This window comes from Hoplias malabaricus, chromosome 11 (assembly GCF_029633855.1).
Source record: "Hoplias malabaricus isolate fHopMal1 chromosome 11, fHopMal1.hap1, whole genome shotgun sequence".
Taxonomy (NCBI): domain Eukaryota; kingdom Metazoa; phylum Chordata; class Actinopteri; order Characiformes; family Erythrinidae; genus Hoplias; species Hoplias malabaricus.
In genome coordinates, this window is record NC_089810.1 from 10,760,043 (window position 1) to 10,779,313 (window position 19,271).

Genomic DNA, 19,271 nt, shown 5'->3' on the forward strand with positions numbered 1-19,271 from the left:
CCAGCAACAGAACATGAACATACTTGTTTAAGTCTTCCATACTTAACCCTCCAGGACAAGATTATCTACAACATTTTGTAAATAAAATGAAGCTTATATTTTAATCGGGGTTAACCCTTTTCTCCTTGAGTCCTTACACAAACCTGGGAGGCAGAAAAATTGGAAACCCACTCCAGAGGCGGGGGAGGGTCGATCTGAGTTTGTGATGAAGCCAGACACAGAAGAAAGGAATGCCTCTGCCTGAGAAAGTGTAGAAGGACTGAAAAGAGGGAAAGAGAGGAGGAGACACGGGGAGAGAAGAGGAGGAGGAGGGAGCCAAAGTTTGTGTGTCCAGTGTGTACGCGTGGCTGTGGTTCAGACTGTTGAATGAGAGGGCCTTGTGCAGCTTCAGCTAGGCTGCTTGGTCTCTCTGCATTAATAGCACATGTCCATGCACACCTTTAAAAGAACTGACCCCTAAACTAAACCACCACACAGCTTTCCAAACAGCCGGATGACCACACAGTCCTAAAGACATTCCTAAAAGTTGGTAAAAGCCAGTCAGCTGGGATGCTTGGTTTATTTTTCTTCGCTGCAATGAATGTCGGGAGGCTCTGGAGAACCTGGCTACTTCATTCCTTTATCCAGCTTCTCCTGCTGCAGCTGTTCCAGAGCCCCCAGCAGGCAGGAGCCCACCCACAGTGCCTGGACTACAAACCTCCGTTCCAGCCTCTGGAGCCACTGGTCTTCTGTAAGGAGTATGCCAAATTTGGCTGCTGTAACTTGGAAAAGGACAACCAGATTTACCAGAGATTCTACCAAATTATGGACTACTTTGATCATTCCGGGTTCATGGCTTGTGGGAAGTACATCCGCAGCATTCTGTGTCAGGTAAGAAACCACTAAGTACTACCTCCAACAGGTCGTTTCTTAAAACAATATATTGTCATGTGTAAAAGTGGAAAGAGAGAGGTTACATTCAGTTAAGCATTATGATTTTGCACTGCCAAGTATTCCTTTAAAACATGTTATATATTATTTCTTTTTTTTTACCAAACATCCCTTAATGTCTTTACCTGCTTTAGAGTGTCTCTTTGTGATGCTGAACTGCAATATTTTGTGGTCTATCACAAACACTTCAAGGTAATGTTTACAGGCAAGGGATGGCATTGTTCAGCCACAGGGAAAGGATAACAATTGCAATACCTTTCGCGTGAATAGCAGAGATGGCAAACTTGGAGGATATGGTTCTGACCAATCAGAATATTTCTCATAATTCTATGAACACTGTAAGGAACATTTAGAGCACTATAAAACCTGATGAAGGCTATGGTTATCTAAAAGGTCTTAAATGGGAATGGTATTTGTGAGCCAGGATATTTTACACATTAATATCCCTTATGAGCTCATGATACAGGACAGAGGATGTTTTTTATTCTGCAGTGATTGGTACTATATTGCACCAAAATAGCCATTGCCGTGATGGATGTTACTTATTTTTCACTGATAAAAGATATAAACTTTGTGGTACCAAAGCTTATTTGGTTTCAAATCCACTTAAAAGGTGGCCAAAGGAAAATCTCTGTCCCTCCACTGCTTGGTTTTGCTTTACTCAATGATAGCCATTGTTCAGACATCAATCACAGCCACAGAGACAGCTTGTGACCTGGAGAAAAAGAAAACATCCTCTTTCCCTTCCAATCCAGGACAGGATAGTTCATATTCCCAAAGAGAGGTGAAGGTACACAGCAAGAGAGACATGTTAATTAAATATGTTTAATAAGTGAAATGACATATAAACGTAGAAATAATGAACAGTGTGTAATTAAATGGAGCTGTAATCATACAAAAAAAACAATACTAAAGTTAAGATTTAAAGCCAGGCTTTTTAGTTTACATTAAAACATATCCTTCTATCAAGTCATAAAAACAATACATTTGCACAATGTCACAGTTGTTACCAGTAATTCATTCATTGGTTCACAGTGTGTCTGGAGCCCACTCAGAATCATTGGGTGCAAGGCGGGACCACACCCTGGAGGGGGCGCCAGTCCTTCACAGGGTGACACACACTCACACCTATGGACACTTCATTCATTCATTCATTCATTCATTCATTATCTGTAACCGCTTATCCAGTTCAGGGTCGCGATGGCTCCAGAGCCTACCTGGAATCATTGGGCGCAATGCAGGAACACACCCTGGAGGGGGCGCCAGTCCTTCACAGGGCAACACAGACACACAGATACACATTCACTCACACACTCACACCTACACTTTTGAGTCACCAATCCACCTACTAACGTGTGTTTTTGGACTGTGGAAGCAAACCGGAGCACCCGGAGGAAACCCACACGGACACGGGGAGAACACACCAACTCCTCACAGACAGTCACCCGGAGCGGGAATCGAACCCACAACCTCCAGGCCCCTGGAGCTGTGTGACTGCGACACTACCTGCTGCGCCCCTATGGACACTTTTGTGTCGCTAATCCACCTACCATCGTGTGTTTTTGGACTGTGGGAGGAAACCGGAGCAACCGGAGGAAACCCACGCAGAAACAGGGAGAACACACCACACTCCTCATAGACAGTCACCCGGAGGAAACCCACGCAGACACAGGGAGAACACACCACACTCCTCACAGACAGTCACCCGGAGGAAACCCACGCAGACGCACAGAGAACACACCACACTCCTCACAGACAGTCACCCGGAGGAAACCCACGCAGAAACAGGGAGAACACACCACACTCCTCATAGACAGTCACCCGGAGGAAACCCACGCAGACACAGGGAGAACACACCACACTCCTCACAGACAGTCACCCGGAGGAAACCCACGCAGACGCACAGAGAACACACCACACTCCTCACAGACAGTCACCCGGAGGAAACCCACGCAGACGCACGGAGAACACACCACACTCCTCACAGACAGTCACCCGGAGGAAACCCACGCAGACACAGGGAGAACACACCACACTCCTCACAGACAGTCACCCGGAGGAAACCCACGCAGACGCACGGAGAACACACCACACTCCTCACAGACAGTCACCCGGAGGAAACCCACGCAGACGCACGGAGAACACACCACACTCCTCACAGACAGTCACCCGGAGGAAACCCACGCAGACGCACGGAGAACACACCACACTCCTCACAGACAGTCACCCGGAGGAAACCCACGCAGACACAGGGAGAACACACCACACTCCTCACAGACAGTCACCCGGAGGAAACCCACGCAGACGCAGGGAGAACACACCACACTCCTCACAGACAGTCACCCGGAGGAAACCCACGCAGACGCACGGAGAACACACCACACTCCTCACAGACAGTCACCCGGAGGAAACCCACGCAGACGCAGGGAGAACACAGCACACTCCTCACAGACAGTCACCCGGAGGAAACCCACACAGACGCAGGGAGAACACACCACACTCCTCACAGACAGTCACCCGGAGGAAACCCACGCAGACGCACGGAGAACACACCACACTCCTCACAGACAGTCACCCGGAGGAAACCCACGCAGACGCAGGGAGAACACAGCACACTCCTCACAGACAGTCACCCGGAGGAAACCCACACAGACGCAGGGAGAACACACCACACTCCTCACAGACAGTCACCCGGAGGAAACCCACGCAGACGCACGGAGAACACACCACACTCCTCACAGACAGTCACCCGGAGGAAACCCACGCAGACGCACAGAGAACACACCACACTCCTCACAGACAGTCACCCGGAGGAAACCCACGCAGACGCACGGAGAACACACCACACTCCTCACAGACAGTCACCCGGAGGAAACCCACGCAGACGCACGGAGAACACACCACACTCCTCACAGACAGTCACCCGGAGGAAACCCACGCAGACGCACGGAGAACACACCACACTCCTCACAGACAGTCACCCGGAGGAAACCCACGCAGACGCACGGAGAACACACCACACTCCTCACAGACAGTCACCCGGAGGAAACCCACGCAGACGCACGGAGAACACACCACACTCCTCACAGACAGTCACCCGGAGGAAACCCACGCAGACGCAGGAAGAACACAGCACACTCCTCACAGACAGTCACCCAGAGGAAACCCACGCAGACACAGGGAGAACACACCACACTCCTCACAGACAGTCACCCGGAGGAAACCCACGCAGACGCAGGGAGAACACACCACACTCCTCACAGACAGTCACCCGGAGGAAACCCACGCAGATGCAGGGAGAACACACCACACTCCTCACAGACAGTCACCCGGAGGAAACCCACGCAGATACAGGGAGGACACACCACACTCCTCACAGACAGTCACCCGGAGGAAACCCACGCAGATACAGGGAGGACACACCACACTCCTCACAGACAGTCACCCGAAGCGGGACTTGAACCCACAACCTATTTCTAATCTGAGCAAAAGCTCAAATGGTTTCTGACACCTCAGAAATGTTAATTACCTCCAGACCTCCTCGATAACAGTCTGTCTATGAGATCTAAACAAAAATAATAGAAAGACCAGGGAGCATTAACAACGAGATTTAACAGCAGTGATTTTGACCAGAGAGCTGTCAGTAGGATTGAGTAGTCAGAGATAGGATGGTTGAATTTACTCTTAGATTGCACTGCGGGCTGTTCCGTTTGCAGTGAGTGTGATGCTCTGGTTTCAGCTACCTTTCTGTTTATTACAGCGAAGTGAATTACAGAGTTGTAGGACAATGAACCTGGAATGAAAGGACACCAGAAAATTTACAATAGCTTTGTGGAAGAAGTGCATATGTGACTTGGAGCTATACATTTAACTTCTTGTATATGACCTTCTTTAAAAGTCCTGGCTGAAGCTCCAACTCTTCAGAGAATGAAGTTATCCAAATCAGGGTTTGGGGCTTTTTAACACTGACACTGAGCATGATGACCTTTGACCTGTGTTCAGTTGTGAATGGCACTATATAAATAAAATTGGATTGATTGATATGTGCATGTAGTGTAACTTGTAAGTTACAGTATAAACATCGACCTTAAGGTCATTGTTACTTTTGTACATTCCCTTTTTCTGTCTGTCTGCTCTATTTGGCAGATAATAAAAAGTCATTCAGATCAGCTCTACTTCAGTCTTCAAGAGTTTCTCCAAAATATGCTGTGGCCAAAACATTACATAACCCACCACATGATTCGCCAAGCCCTAGACATTTACACACACCTTAAATTACCCTTTTAATGAGTGTGTGTTTGGTTTGACTTGTGTTCAGATGAAAGCAGAATGGCATTATTTCTCTATAGACTGGCCATTCATTAAGCTGGGTCAAATACTGCAAGCTTGTTTACCAATAAATCCAGATGATCTTCATTTAGGTTTATTTGTATATAGCTAGTAGAGTGATTTGGGGTGATTTCCGGCTTGGGCTTCAAATGTGCTGAGGCCTCCTCTGAAAGCAGCCCAATGTAGAATGGTGTAGAGTTGTGGTTGAGAGGTAATAAAGGCCTGGAGCAGCCAAAGTGCCCATGAGCAGCTGTATTTATAGCACCAAATATTCATCACAAGCAGCTGAACTGAATGCTGGGAAGTTGCCTTGAAAGAGAACGTGCAGAATAGCACGTTTCCTGAAGGAAAAAGAGAGAAGAAAAACCTTTGTACAAGGGAGAGAGAAAGAGAGAAAGAGAGAGAGAGAGAGAGAGAGAGAGAGAGCAAGAGAGAGAGAGAGAGAGAGAGAGAGAGAGAATGAAAAAAAAATAATAAATAAGTTGGATTCAGCTGAGCCATCCAAGTCGAGGTTAACAAGATTTTTATTTGTTGTTATAAACCTTTATAAAATCATAAATGTTTTAGTATTATTTCCGTAGAAAGTTCTACAGAAATTCAGTACAATCTCACAGGCCCTGTTTCTGATCCCAGATGAAAATTAGATCATAAAAAATGTAATAAATTCATACTCTTAATTATAAGGCACAAGCAATAAGGCAAAATTTCTTCATTCATTTATTTATTTATTTTTAAGAATTAGCATGGACGGATGTGACGTGTCTCCAGAGATTATTGAATTGTCCCCACCTTTACGTTGCACACACCCAACAAAAAAACGATCTGTCAATGTCTCATTAACGCGCAGAAAGGGTTAAATAACGTTTTCTACTCGAGCCCTACTTCCCGTAACACGTATGGCCAGTGCGATTGGCTGCGCCTATCCCTGCTGTCACGTGAGACTCTGTAGCTACGTTTGGTTGTTAGCAGCGCCAAAAACTAAAAGGAAGACTTTCCAGTCATAAGCGAGTATTACTGAGCAAGCCTCAGGTGCAAAAGCGAGTGAGGATGGCAGCAGAAAAGAGGAAGGTGGACATATGTAGCTAGCTATTTTTCAAAGAAAATTGTAAAACTTAAAGTCAAGTTCTGTATTGAAACAAGTCCAGTAACAAGTCTGTAGCTATGAATAACATGGTTTGGAAATTAACTACACAACAAACTGCCAACTTCTTTGTCAGTCATTAGTATAACATTAATTTAACCAAATATAATTCATGAAATTACACATTTTATTCTGAATAATTTAAAAGCAAATAGAATATCACATGTGGTATATCCTTTATCGTTTTATCACAGAGCAAAAAAGTAGATTCATAGGTCCCCACCAATGTCAAGAGCAAATCTACACCCTTGTTTTTTTTTTTTTTATTATTATATTTAATTTTTTTATTTATTGTAATGTAATGTAAATTATATCATGAAATATTAAAGGGCGGGCGGCACGGTGGTGCAGCAGGTAGTGTCGCAGTCACACAGCTCCAGGGGCCTGGAGGTTGTGGGTTCGATTCCCGCTCCGGGTGACTGTGAGAAGTTGGTGTGTTCTCCCCGTGTCTGCGTGGGTTTCCTCCGGGTGCTCCGGTTTCCTCCCACAGTCCAAAAACACACGTTGCAGGTGGATTGGCGACTCAAAAGTCTCCGTAGGTGTGAGTGTGTGAGTGAATGTGTGTGTGTCTGTGTTGCCCTGTGAAGGACTGGCGTCCCCTCCAGGGTGTATTCCCGCCTTGCGCCCGATGATTCCAGGTAGGCTCTGGACCCCCCGCGACCCTAAATTGGATAAGCGGTTACAGATAATGGATGGATGGATATTAAAGGGCCAAGTAAACGTTAGAAGAACCACTTTTGTTCCCCAAATTATGTTAATGATTTAAGAACCATGCGCACGATTCTACACACTTTTAACAGGTTTCTTTAAAGGAGTATCACATGATATGTACGTTTTTAACTCACTGTCCTTTAAAGGAATATTTTTAAGAAATATAACGTGAATATGAAGAATATTTTTAAGTGAGATACGGTACTATAATAAAACCAATAATCCAAGCCTGGAGCTATTTAAAACCTTTGTTGCGTTTCTGAAACTGCATTTGAATATAAGAAATTGATAGTTTCCCCATTCCTCTGTCCTGAAGGAATGCTCTCCTTATGCAGCTCACCTGTTTGACGCTGAGGATGCCAACACACCCATGAGGGAGCTCCCTGGCCTGTGTCGTGGCTACTGCAATGACTTCTGGCATCAGTGCCGGTACAGTCTCAGTCTGCTGACCAATGACAATATCACCACCGCCATTGAGGGGGACCAGGAAAAGTTCTGTGACTATCTGGAACTGAAAGACCCAGAGTATTGCTACCCAAATGTTCTGGACAGTGATGAGCTCAATGCAAACCTGGGGAATGTCCAAGCTGACCCCGAGGGCTGCCTCCAGCTTTGTCTCCAAGAAGTAGCCAATGGTCTCCGAAACCCAGTAGCAATGATACATGCAGACGATGGCACACAAAGGTTCTTTATAGCCGAGCAGCTGGGCTATGTGTGGACGTACCTGCCCAATGGCTCCAGGGTGGACAGGCCCTTCCTGAACCTTACCAAGGCTGTGCTGACCTCTCCCTGGGCTGGGGATGAGCGAGGATTCCTTTGCATTGCTCTTCACCCCAGGTTCAGTGTGGTGAAGAAGGCCTATGTCTACTATTCAGTGTCTGTCAAGAAACAGGAGAGGATTCGTATTAGTGAGTTCACTCTATCTGCCACAGACATGAACATGCTGGACCATTCCTCTGAGAGGTCAGTGCACAGTCTGAAGCATGCTCTGAAAATATTGAATTATTTCATCTTGTATTAATTACAATTTCTAATTATGTTTAGACTAATATTCCTCCATAAGCCTTTCATAGTACCATAAAACATAAAGTTATACGTAACACACTGAACACCTTTCATCGGATTTTGCACATTTTCTGTATAATTCCTAGGTTTTAACAGCTATTGACAGTTTGTGTTAAATTATATTTCCATAAAGTTTAACCTGCTTTCTCACTGTAGAGTGATTCAGTGATTGTTTTGGATGACAGGACACTTCTGGAAGTTGTGGAACCAGCATCAAACCACAATGGAGGCCAGCTGCTGTTTGGTTTGGATGGCTACCTTTATATCTTCATAGGAGATGGTGGCAGAGCTGGGGACCCCTTTGGTCAGTTTGGAAATTCCCAGAACTTGTAAGTAAACGTTCAGCACACTAATATCTAAAATCTTGCTTATGAAATAGATACATTTAAATGTAAAGTACAAAATGTACTAACTTTCAGTGAAACTGCATTTCATTGCATCTCCATTTATAATATTTATATTTATCCAAATGTAAAACAACAGCTGGCGTTTTCAAAGTAGATAAAAATACAGAGATACTGAGAGAGACAAGGTTATGTCCCAGAAGTGATGACAATATTCAAGAATATTTTGAGCCACCCACGTTTGGATCATTAGCATGGAATAACTATTTTACCACAATGACACGGTATCCTTACAGTCATGAGCAGAATTAAAGGCTGTAGCGTTATTTGGAGTATTTATGGCTATAAACAATTCAATTGCAAATACATGCATGGCTAATTGTCATGAGTCAAATTATTTCTGAAAATCTTTTATAAGAGGAGAGTGCTTAATGTCCCAGAAAAATTAAGCTGCTGGTTAATGATGACCTTTGAAGAGGACTAGCTCCAATCATGAAACTGTTTTAACAACATTCGCATGGAGCTAGAGATTTTAGATGGCGGCTATACCTATACAACAGAGGTCTTTTGGTATAAGGCTATATCTGAGCACAGGACAAGTACGAGAAACCTTTAACAATTTATTTAAGGGAGTGTGAGGGACCAAAAAAAGCATTCTTAGTGATATCATTCAGTGTTTAAGATATGCACCTGTTTTTAAACCTTTAAAGCATGTCAAGAAATTCTAGCATGCTTTTCTTTTTAAAGGCAAAAAATGACATGCTACCTCAGCTTCCATGGCATTTAGGAAACATTTACCCTTAGGCACCAATGTGCATTCACATTGAGAGGCACAGCCTCAAAATATTAGCATTGGCTCTGGACACCTGCATTCCCCTTCTGGCAGTGAGAGACCTCACAGTGCCCAGTGAGTCTACAGAGGGCGATAGCAGCTCTCAGCCACTCACAAGAGAAACACTACAGCTTACAGTCCACCTTTAGAAATAGCCCTGCCCTACCCACACACTGTGGAGTATAGCGTTAGAACATTGACGCCAAGACACAGAAACCAATGGCTAGCGCTCTGGACAAAGTCCACCTCTGTGATATGGAGACTACATGTTAAATTTCTCATTGTAGTGCACAGTGACCCGACCACTTCAAGGATACAACAAAAAAAGACACTAAAGTCAGTGTCTTCCTATGAAAGACTGCAGCTACAGCTGTAAAGGTTGGTGTCAGTGCTGGGAGGAGAGGGGTTCAGAATATGTTATAAGAGGGAAAACAGTGTTGACCTGTTTATAGTGTTTAAGTGGCAATGTTAAAGACATATCTGAAATATTATTGTGCACACTGTAGTAAGTTACTTTACATGGGTTTGTCCCTGAGCTAGACAGAGGGAGGGGCTGGGAGACAAGGATAACAGTCATAGAGGGAGAGTTCATTTTGTTTGGGTTTAGTTTGGGAGGCTTTACAGCCCACAGACTTTTAGGGCTTGCCAGGCTGGTTAGAGCCGGTGTGGAAGTGGTTGTAGATTATTAGCTGTGGTGCTGTTAGAACCACAACGCTCTTTACAAAGTTTAAAGCATAATCCGGATGTATAAATATTTCTTTTTTGCTGTGATGTTTGTCTGTTTATATATTCACTAAAAGAAGTGCACTAGGAACTAATCTTCAGAGGGCAGCATCCTCTTTGTATTGGACTCCTCGACCGCCTTTAAACCATTCTTCCAAAAACAAGCACTAAAACGGTTTAGTTTTGTTTTGTTTTCAGATGTTTGATACGTGTGAAGTCAAGGTGGATAAAGTCAGCTGTTTAAAGTATTTATAGCTCAACTGGGCAAATGATATAAGAAATATTGGTCTTTTTATATATAGTCCATATTTTCAGAGGTTTTAAGAAATTATTTAAGTATGTTTTGAGATTAGGCTTAAAGAGTCTGGACAAGTAAACAAATACACAGACAAAATCTATATTGGCTTTAGCAGGATGTTTCCAGTCATTGTCCTGCTTCCAGGTGATTCACCGTGCCTTTTGTTTTTAAGCATTTGATTGGAAAGTAACATTAAGATGCCTCTGTTGACTTAAGCAATTATCTGAGCTTGAGGTCACCAGGCAATTGCAACTAGACTAAACGTGATATGACAGATATGCCTATTTTGTCTTTGGACAACAAACAATTAAATATGGCTCCACATTCTACCCATCCATGCCAGTGAACAAACACACTAGTGTGGGAGTTTTCAACGGGTCGGACAGGGGGAGGGTGATTTGATTAAGAATATATTATAGACAATAAAAAATGTGGAGGTGCTGGGTTCCAGTGTTGTTTTTCACATTTCAATCAAGTGTGATTCTCCTCCCTTAAATCAACCCTTTCAATGTCCCAAATGCAGTCCTCCTTATCGAGCTTGAGATAAAGTAACCAAAGAATGACACAAAAGTGGCGGCGCAGGTAGTGTCACAGTCACACAGCTCCAGGGACCTGGAGGTTGTGAGTTCGATTCCCGCTCCGCGTGACTGTCTGTGAGAAGTGTGGTGTGTTCTCCCCGTGTCCGCGTGGGTTTTCTCCGGGTGCTCCGGTTTCCTCCCACGGTCCAAAAACACACGTTGGTAGGTGGATTGGTGACTCCAAAGTGTCCGTAGGTGTGAGTGAATGTTTGTGTGTGTGTGTTGCTCTGTGAAGGACTGGTGCCCCCTCCAGGGTGTATTCCCCGCCTTGCGCCCAATGATTCCAGGTAGGCTGTGGACCCACTGCGACCCTGAATTGGATAATTACAGATAATGAATGAATGACACAAAAGTTCTTGAGATTAATTACATCAAATTATACAATAAGCTAACAGTCAAACAGACACAAGAATGCCACAAATAAATAATTAGATTAGAGCTCAACTGAATCTTTCCGTATACATGAAGAACATTTAAGTGCATGTAAAATGAGGATCACTGAAATGAAGTGCACTGTAGCCTAAGCACAGTATGAAAAATAAAAATATTATTAGTAGCACATTGAAGCATGTAGCAATAGAGAACTTCCCAAATCCAAACTCAAAACACTATGTTCAACAGGAGCGCCAGGGCCAGAGATAAACAGACAGAATCAGGACAGAGTCATGGTTTATTCTGTTAAAGTTTGTGAATTTCTGAGTGAGATCCTGCTGAGCTTGTAAACAGTGGAGTAACGATGTCTCTCATGTCGCTCTGACCGCAGCCTCCAGCAAGGAACAAATCTTTCTGGTTCGGGAACCAATTTATGTTGGTGGAAACGTGCCAAATATTTCCAAATTAGGCTTGTGAATTGGTTACTGAGGCCTGACAGCTGCAACAGTGCCTCCCCACACAGACTGGGCTCATCCGGGCTTATTGGCTTGAAATAGACATACAGAGGGGACGAATGATCAAAAATTAGAGGTGACCCAGACAACATTTTGTTAACTGTCTCCCACTGTGAGTGGAAGCGTAGACAAATCATAGATAGTGTTATTACCCACAGTTTTTCAAAGACAACCTTCTCCTCAAGCATCAAGGTTATTAACCCGTCATAATAAGGCAGAGAAGAGACAAACAGCTCTTGATTGTTTCAGAGTGACCTTAAAAATATGAGTAAATACGTATAAAATTATAAAATTAATACTAATGTAATCACTTTCCATTTTACTCCAAGCTCCTCCTGGATTGTGTAGCTCTTCACCTGATACAGTCATAATCTGCCAAAGCTCATGATTATATGTGAGGGTGGGGATGTAGTTCAATTACAACCTCATTTCCAGAAAAACTGGGACGTCATGAAAATAAAAATTGCAAAATACAGTGATGGTTGTAATAAACCGGGAGCTTTATGCCTTATGTCTCAGCTTTCTTCTATCCATTATGATCCGATAAAGAACATGGTCATAAGCCTTCTCCAGATGTACAAAATATATACATAATGGACTAGCTAACTGCCATGCCCCCTCAATTATCTGTGAGAAAGTGAAGAGTTGACGTACTGTTTCACAGGCAAAACTAAATCCACATTGCTCCAGCCCCAGAAAGCACACAGATGAAGCATTTGTCCTGTTTTTATTTTCTTGAGATTTGCTTTTCAAATCAAAATCAGTCAACGGATCATTTTCCGTTGTCATTTTTTCCTTTTCAGAATAAAAAATACACAGGCCCAAATGTGTCCAACAAGGAAAGTGTATGATGATGCACATGAACCTTTCCATTTCCACTGCGTGATATTGCTTTATTTGAGGCTCCGTGCTCTTTCTTGTGCTCCTTTTGCTTGACACCCACAGGGACGTGATGGCAGTTTGTGCTGAAGAACCTGTTATTATTTGATTCCTGCTGGAAATTAAATTTTCTGTTTCCAGAACCTGTTTATGCTGGAAATTCTCTGAAACATTCAAAAATAAGTGTGTTGAGTTTTTGTGAATAGGAATTATGCAGTAACTTCCACAATGGAGGTCTTGAATAGGGTCCATTTAGACTCCTCCAGACATTGTAATAAGCTCTCTGTGTGGTGAGATGTCACAGAAGTCAAATAACATCACATCACTTGGGTTCAGGTCAGACAGGCTGTTCAATCCTGTTAAATCTTCTCCACATTTCCCAGACATTGCTAAGATGAGCATTGAAGTCCTCTTGCAAACCATAGAGTTAGTGCATGGAAATCCAGAACTTTTCTCATGGTCTTCTTGAAGCCCAAATACTCTGAACTGGAGCTGTGTGGATATTGTCGTTGTCCAAAGAAAAGCTTTTGCGTACTGCTGAAGATTTGATACCAAGTGCTTTTTGAGCATTTGTGTTATTCATACAAGGTGAAGGACAGCTGCTGACTCATTTACTGGGACAAACTCCAACCGTACGCCCATCAACTGCAGACTTGTGAGAATCCTCACTTTATAACACAGGCATTTTGTTTATACCTAGAATCCTGGCTATATCAGATATCTATACTAAATCTATTTGTGGGAGACCTGCTCTATGGATCCTCATTTGGACTACAAAGAAACGTTAAAATGTTATTCTTCATTCATTAACTTACACTTTATATGGCTCATTACATCCTTAAGGACTATTTAGGATATATCATAATTATTTTGCTTGTTTACATTTTGCAGATCCGCACTACTAGGGAAAGTCCTACGAATTGATGTGGACAATAATGATGATGGTGTCCCTTACACTATCCCATCAGATAACCCTTTCATCAGAGAAAAAGAGGCAAGGCCAGAGATCTATGCCTATGGAGTCAGAAACATGTGGCGGTGCTCCATTGACAGAGGAGACCCAATCACAGGAAAGGGGCGGGGCAGATTGTTTTGTGGTGATGTTGGCCAGAACAAATTTGAGGAGGTGGACCTCATTGAAAAAGGTGGCAACTATGGATGGAGGGCAAAAGAGGGTTTCTCTTGCTATGACAAGAAACTCTGTCTAAACTCTTCCCTTGGTAAGACCGTCATTCTAACTGTGCTTTAAGAGGAGATGCTGTATTATATAAAACTATGCTATGTCATATATTTTGGATTTTGAGGTTTTGCGTCAGGCACAAAGGCTATAGCTGGATACAATGTGTCTAGATCTCCACAGTCATCATGCCCTGTTTTCCAGATGATGTCCTGCCGATTTTTGCCTATCCACATCGACTGGGGAAATCAGTAACTGGAGGCTACATCTACAGGGGCTGTGAGATGCCCAACCTTAATGGGCTTTACATTTTTGGGGATTTTATGAGTGGGTGAGTAACCATATTTTTTATATATTTATTTATTTTTGTTGTCATAATATTAAAGAAATTAGTCTTTGTGGAATAGAATTTTAATTTTTGAGTCTACATTTTGCAGGCTTGTTGTAACACTCCAAATTCAAATCATGTCTTTTCTATTAGCTGGTGAGTCTACTAAAGCCTGTGTTTGACTATTTTACTAATTATTACCACACTGTGCTTTTTTTAAGGCTAGAAGAATAAATAAAAAATCCATCAACTATTTTTGATTTATAGTTTTTTTTTTAATGCTAAAACTACAGGGGTTGGACAATAAAACTTAAACACCTGTCATTTTAGACCACAATAATTTATTAGTATGGTGTAGGGCCTCCTTTTGCAGCCAATATAGCATCAATTTGTCTTGGGAATGACATACACAAGTCCTGCACAGTGGTCAGAGGGATTTTAAGCCATTCTTCTTGCAGGATAGTGGCCAGGTCTCTACGTGATGCTGGTGGAGGAAAACGTTTCCTGACTCGCTCCTCCAAAACACCCCAAAGTGGCTCAATAATATTAGATCTGGTGACTGTGCAGGCCATGGGAGATGTTCAACTTCACTTTCATGTTCATCAAACCAGTCTTTCACCAGTCTCGCTGTGTGTATTGGTGCATTGTTGTCCTGATACACGGCACCGCCTTCAGGACACAATGTTTGAACCATTGGGTGCACATGCTCTTACTGGTGCAATGTGCAATTAATGAAGATTGTCCACCAGGCTGCTCCAATTTAGCCATGAAACCTCCCACACTACAATGACAGGTGTTTCAGTTTCATTGTCTAGCCCCTGTATGTTAACCTGCATTTATTTGTGCTTCATTTGGTTTCAGAAACATGCTTGAAATAGGCTAAAAGTTAAAGATATTCTCCAAGTTCATATTTTTAAAAACCGACCTCCAGTATTGCGTTGCATGTTGGAATATAAAATGTGATATAGATTTTAGTTTTTCTGAAAAATACACCGCTGTAAATCAGTCATATTTTGTGCTTAACAATTTTTTTTTCTTTGACCGATAGGAGACTTATGTCTCTAAAGGAGAACCCAGACACTGGACAGTGGGATTACACTGAGATTTGCATGGGGAAAGACAAGACCTGCCGCTTCCCCAAACTGATCAACAGTTACTACAAGTACATTATATCTTTTGGTGAAGACGAGGCAGGTAACCTTGAGAAGCATCTGTGTGAATAGAGAAAACAGAAAAAAGATTCACTGATTATCATGAAATTTTGCATCTGGGGTCATTCTGTGTATGGTGACCTAGCCTGGTGCCCTTTTGACTGAGCCTGTTTCCACTTATAAAATAGCTTTGTTTTCTCAAGGCCTGAAGCCTGTTTTTTCAGAAGTCTTAAAACCTGTTCTGTTAATAGAGGATGTACTACAATATAAACCATACCATAGGAGTTTATTTATTTTAACTATGACTGGGGTCTGCAACCATTATAACTTCTGAACTAAACTGTCACAAGCTTAGTTTAGACTTGGGGCTCATTTCATCTTTATCAATGTGATACAGCCATGAACTATCCTAGAACCCCATAGTAACTTTTCATTAGGCTTTTGCTCTGTTCTTGTTTTCTTTTAGGTGAGCTGTATTTCCTAGCTACGAGAGTGGCCAGTGCAGCTTCCAGAACAGGAGTAGTATATAAAATAGTGGATCCATCCAGGTAAGTTGATAGCAATAAGAGTTTACCTAGGTATAATCTGCATTCGTTGTTACAGTTTTCTCAGGAATAGCTTTTAAACTTGTTGTAGCCCATTGGGTGCAGAGACAACTGATGCTCAGAGGAGTAAACTAGTTTTAACCAGGTGACATTTTAAAACTGCATAATAATGCAAATATTTACCCAGCCTCTGTTTCATTCAGATGCAATTCAAATCTAACTTTAGCTGCTTTTGAACAAACGGATCTTTGATGTTTTTTAGGAGAGCACCTCCAGGCAAATGCAACAACAAGCCCACTCCAGTTCAAATCAAAGGCAAACTGATTCAGTTCTACCCTAGGGAAGGTAAAGAATACTGTAAAAATACATACTCATGTACTCTTCTCCCAGGCTTTCTCTGTGTTGTGTTAGTCATAATCAGGGAATGGAAATCATCTGCTTGTCTTTGTTTTACAGAGTTTGTGATCAATAAAAAACCAACAACAACAGCTGCTCCTAAGACCAAACCAACTACTAAACCTAGCCTAACAACAGTTCAAACAAGGGCAAGAAACACACTAAAGCCTCCAAATGCACCCCCAAGTGCTCCTACACAAGCATCTAAATCCCAGACACCAACTCAAAAGCCTAGGACATCTTTTACAAAGCCTCAGATCCCAAAGCCAACACCACAACAAACACCCAAACCAGTAACAACAAACTCTCCTATTCTCAGGAGACAGCACAAACCAGCTGTTACTGTGCATCCATTTCTGGATCAGAGCACAACCACAAGACCAAGATATATGACCACATTGTGGGTCAAATTATCCCAGACTCCTGCACCTTCCCAAACAACTAGATCCCCAACCACACCTCAGAGGGTCACTTCACGAAACAGCAATCCCCCATCCACCAAACAGCTCAGCACTTCTAGAAATACCCATCCAGACTTAATTCCATCAATGACCACTCCTAAACCATACTGGTTCCCAGCTTCTAAGCCCACTTCAAAGAACCAGAAACCCAACTTTACCCTCCCAAAATCTGAGGAGAAGCCTCAAGAAGGCTCAGAAGGCAAGTCAATTCAGCAAACGGAAACCCTTCGTAAAAGGGAACCAGGAAGAGGCAGAAGAAGGGGAAAAGGGGTTCGGAGAAGGTCACGGGCTGGGCAAGTGAGGCTGGTCAACACTGACAACAAATCGGATCGTGGTCGAGTGGAGATCTTTATAAAAGGAAAATGGGGGACTGTGTGTGATGATCTGTTCACCCTCAAAGCAGCCACTGTGGTGTGCCGACAGCTAGGCTTCTCCCAAGCCATAAGGGTGGCCAGACATGCAGAACTGGGTCCAGGGCCACATGACCTTAGCATTCTGCTCGATGATGTGGAGTGTGAGGGGACAGAAAGAACACTGCTTCACTGCAAGCATGCAAAAGTAGGCAAACATAACTGTGCCCATGAAGAAGATGTAGGAGTTGTTTGTGGGCATGAGGAATTAATAATAACTGTTAAATAATTATTCCACTGGGGTTGCTCTTAACTTAAAAACAGATAAGAATAGCACCAGTGGGCAATCTTTTTGCTTTTTGTTTTCTTAATCAGTTTTGAGTTAGCCTATACAGCCATTGATCAGAGCTGGGAGCTGCAGAGCAATCTGTATTTTTAATAATTAAAAATACGTATAAAAAAAACAGGTAACAAAAAAATGCTAATCAGATTGTAACACTGTTGCTAGATTACAGTTTTTGAGGAGATGTTGATCATCTCAAACTCAGAGAACTCTCACATCTAACACTTGGACTTTGTTTGGAAAGGAAAGGTTTATATTAAAATGTACTTTTTTCCACTTCTGAGTGTTTCAGATAATGGTAGATCACGGGTAACTTAGCTACCTATAGTTTTGTAAATACCTCAGATATATCTACATTTATTGTACATTCACATGCACCCATTAGCATGACAGTTAGCGTGAGTCTGACATTGTTTTGGGGATGAGAGAAGGGGCTGGGGGATATTTATGTTTTGTCCTACCACAGTTAAAGTCCATTTTGGCCTGTCTGGTCATCCAGTACCCCCTTTCATTGGTGCCCATGCAAATTAGAAAACCATAACTATAGTTTCTCATACACAATCTTAAGCATTCCAAACAAAAATCTGCATGACTTTTTCTTACATTTTCAATATATATATATATATATAAATGACAAACAAATGCACTTTAGAACCCTTTTAGATATTTGAATAACAATGTTGGGACAGATTAATAAAGAATTATTAAAATATATTACTAAGGATCTCAAATGTTTCTATCGATATAGTGCACTATATTGGCTCCCCATTTCCTAGAGTGTTTCTTAGTACAGTAGGGAATTGTCAACGTGCAGCTCAAACCCATCTTTATTAAACATGTTTTCCTTTTGGACACAAGTCATTATACTAAGTCCTGCATAGTGCACTTTGTTGTTAAATGGGGATATTTGGGATTCACGGTATGTAAATAAGGCTTTTGTACAATGCTGCCATCTTCTGCTTTGGAATGTACTGCACAGCAGTACGCAAGTACTGCTGCATCAACCAGTGAGGTTTCATGCTGTTTTTGTTGTTCCTTTTTAATTTCACACATGTAATTGCACACTGTAACCATCACTGTGTACTTTTAATCCATCTGTACTTAATCAGTCTGTTATTGAACTTGGTCATGGTCAATGTCTCAAGTTAATTTGACAGTCCTGTCCACAAGCAAGGTCAGTATGTCCATTACCACTTGAAAGTTATTATTATTATTATTATTATTATTATTATTTGATGTTTAAAATGATAATCAACTTATAGTAGGATTAGTCAATAATGATATTGCTCAAATGCTGGCCATTATGTTGTTATATTGTAAAATAAAAAACACAAATAATATTAAATAATTCATTGCCTAATTATTTATTTATTAGGATTTCAGTGGTTTCCAAACTTGCTACTTATATTTCAATATTTGCAGTGTACACCTAAAGGGCTTTAAAAAAATAAAATAAAAAAGAGCCTATTTAGCAATTCATTTACAGGCTATAAATACAGTCTATGGGAGGTGCTGAATAGCAATTGATGGACCAATTAAATTTCTACTGGTCGGTGGCCCCACCACACTATGGTCCAAATTCAGTGGGCGTGTGCCGAACAAGCAGAAACATGTATTACACGATTAATTTAGGAACAAGTTTGGAAAATAATGCTCTAAAACTAGAAAAGCTCTAAAGAGGCATTTCCTTACGTCAAAGATTAGTTCATTTTCTTAATTATTTCACAGTAATGCAATTAAATAACATAAAATGAACATACAATTTGTGATGTGGGAGGGAACAGAAGGGAAACTGGTGGACAA

At 42.1% G+C, this 19,271-nt stretch overlaps 1 protein-coding gene across 1 annotated transcript; it reads left to right on the forward strand.

The window, feature by feature from the left end:
* The first annotated feature begins 420 nt into the window (after positions 1-420).
* Positions 421-18,761, forward strand: si:ch211-136a13.1 (HHIP-like protein 1). Its single transcript, XM_066685193.1, has 9 exons — positions 421-870; positions 7,428-8,074; positions 8,362-8,505; positions 13,609-13,937; positions 14,099-14,225; positions 15,271-15,416; positions 15,840-15,921; positions 16,181-16,263; positions 16,375-18,761. The coding sequence occupies exons 1-9, from the start codon at positions 550-552 to the stop codon at positions 17,412-17,414; spliced, it is 2,919 nt and encodes a 972-aa protein (XP_066541290.1). The 5' UTR covers positions 421-549; the 3' UTR covers positions 17,415-18,761.
* The last annotated feature ends 510 nt before the right edge of the window (positions 18,762-19,271 follow it).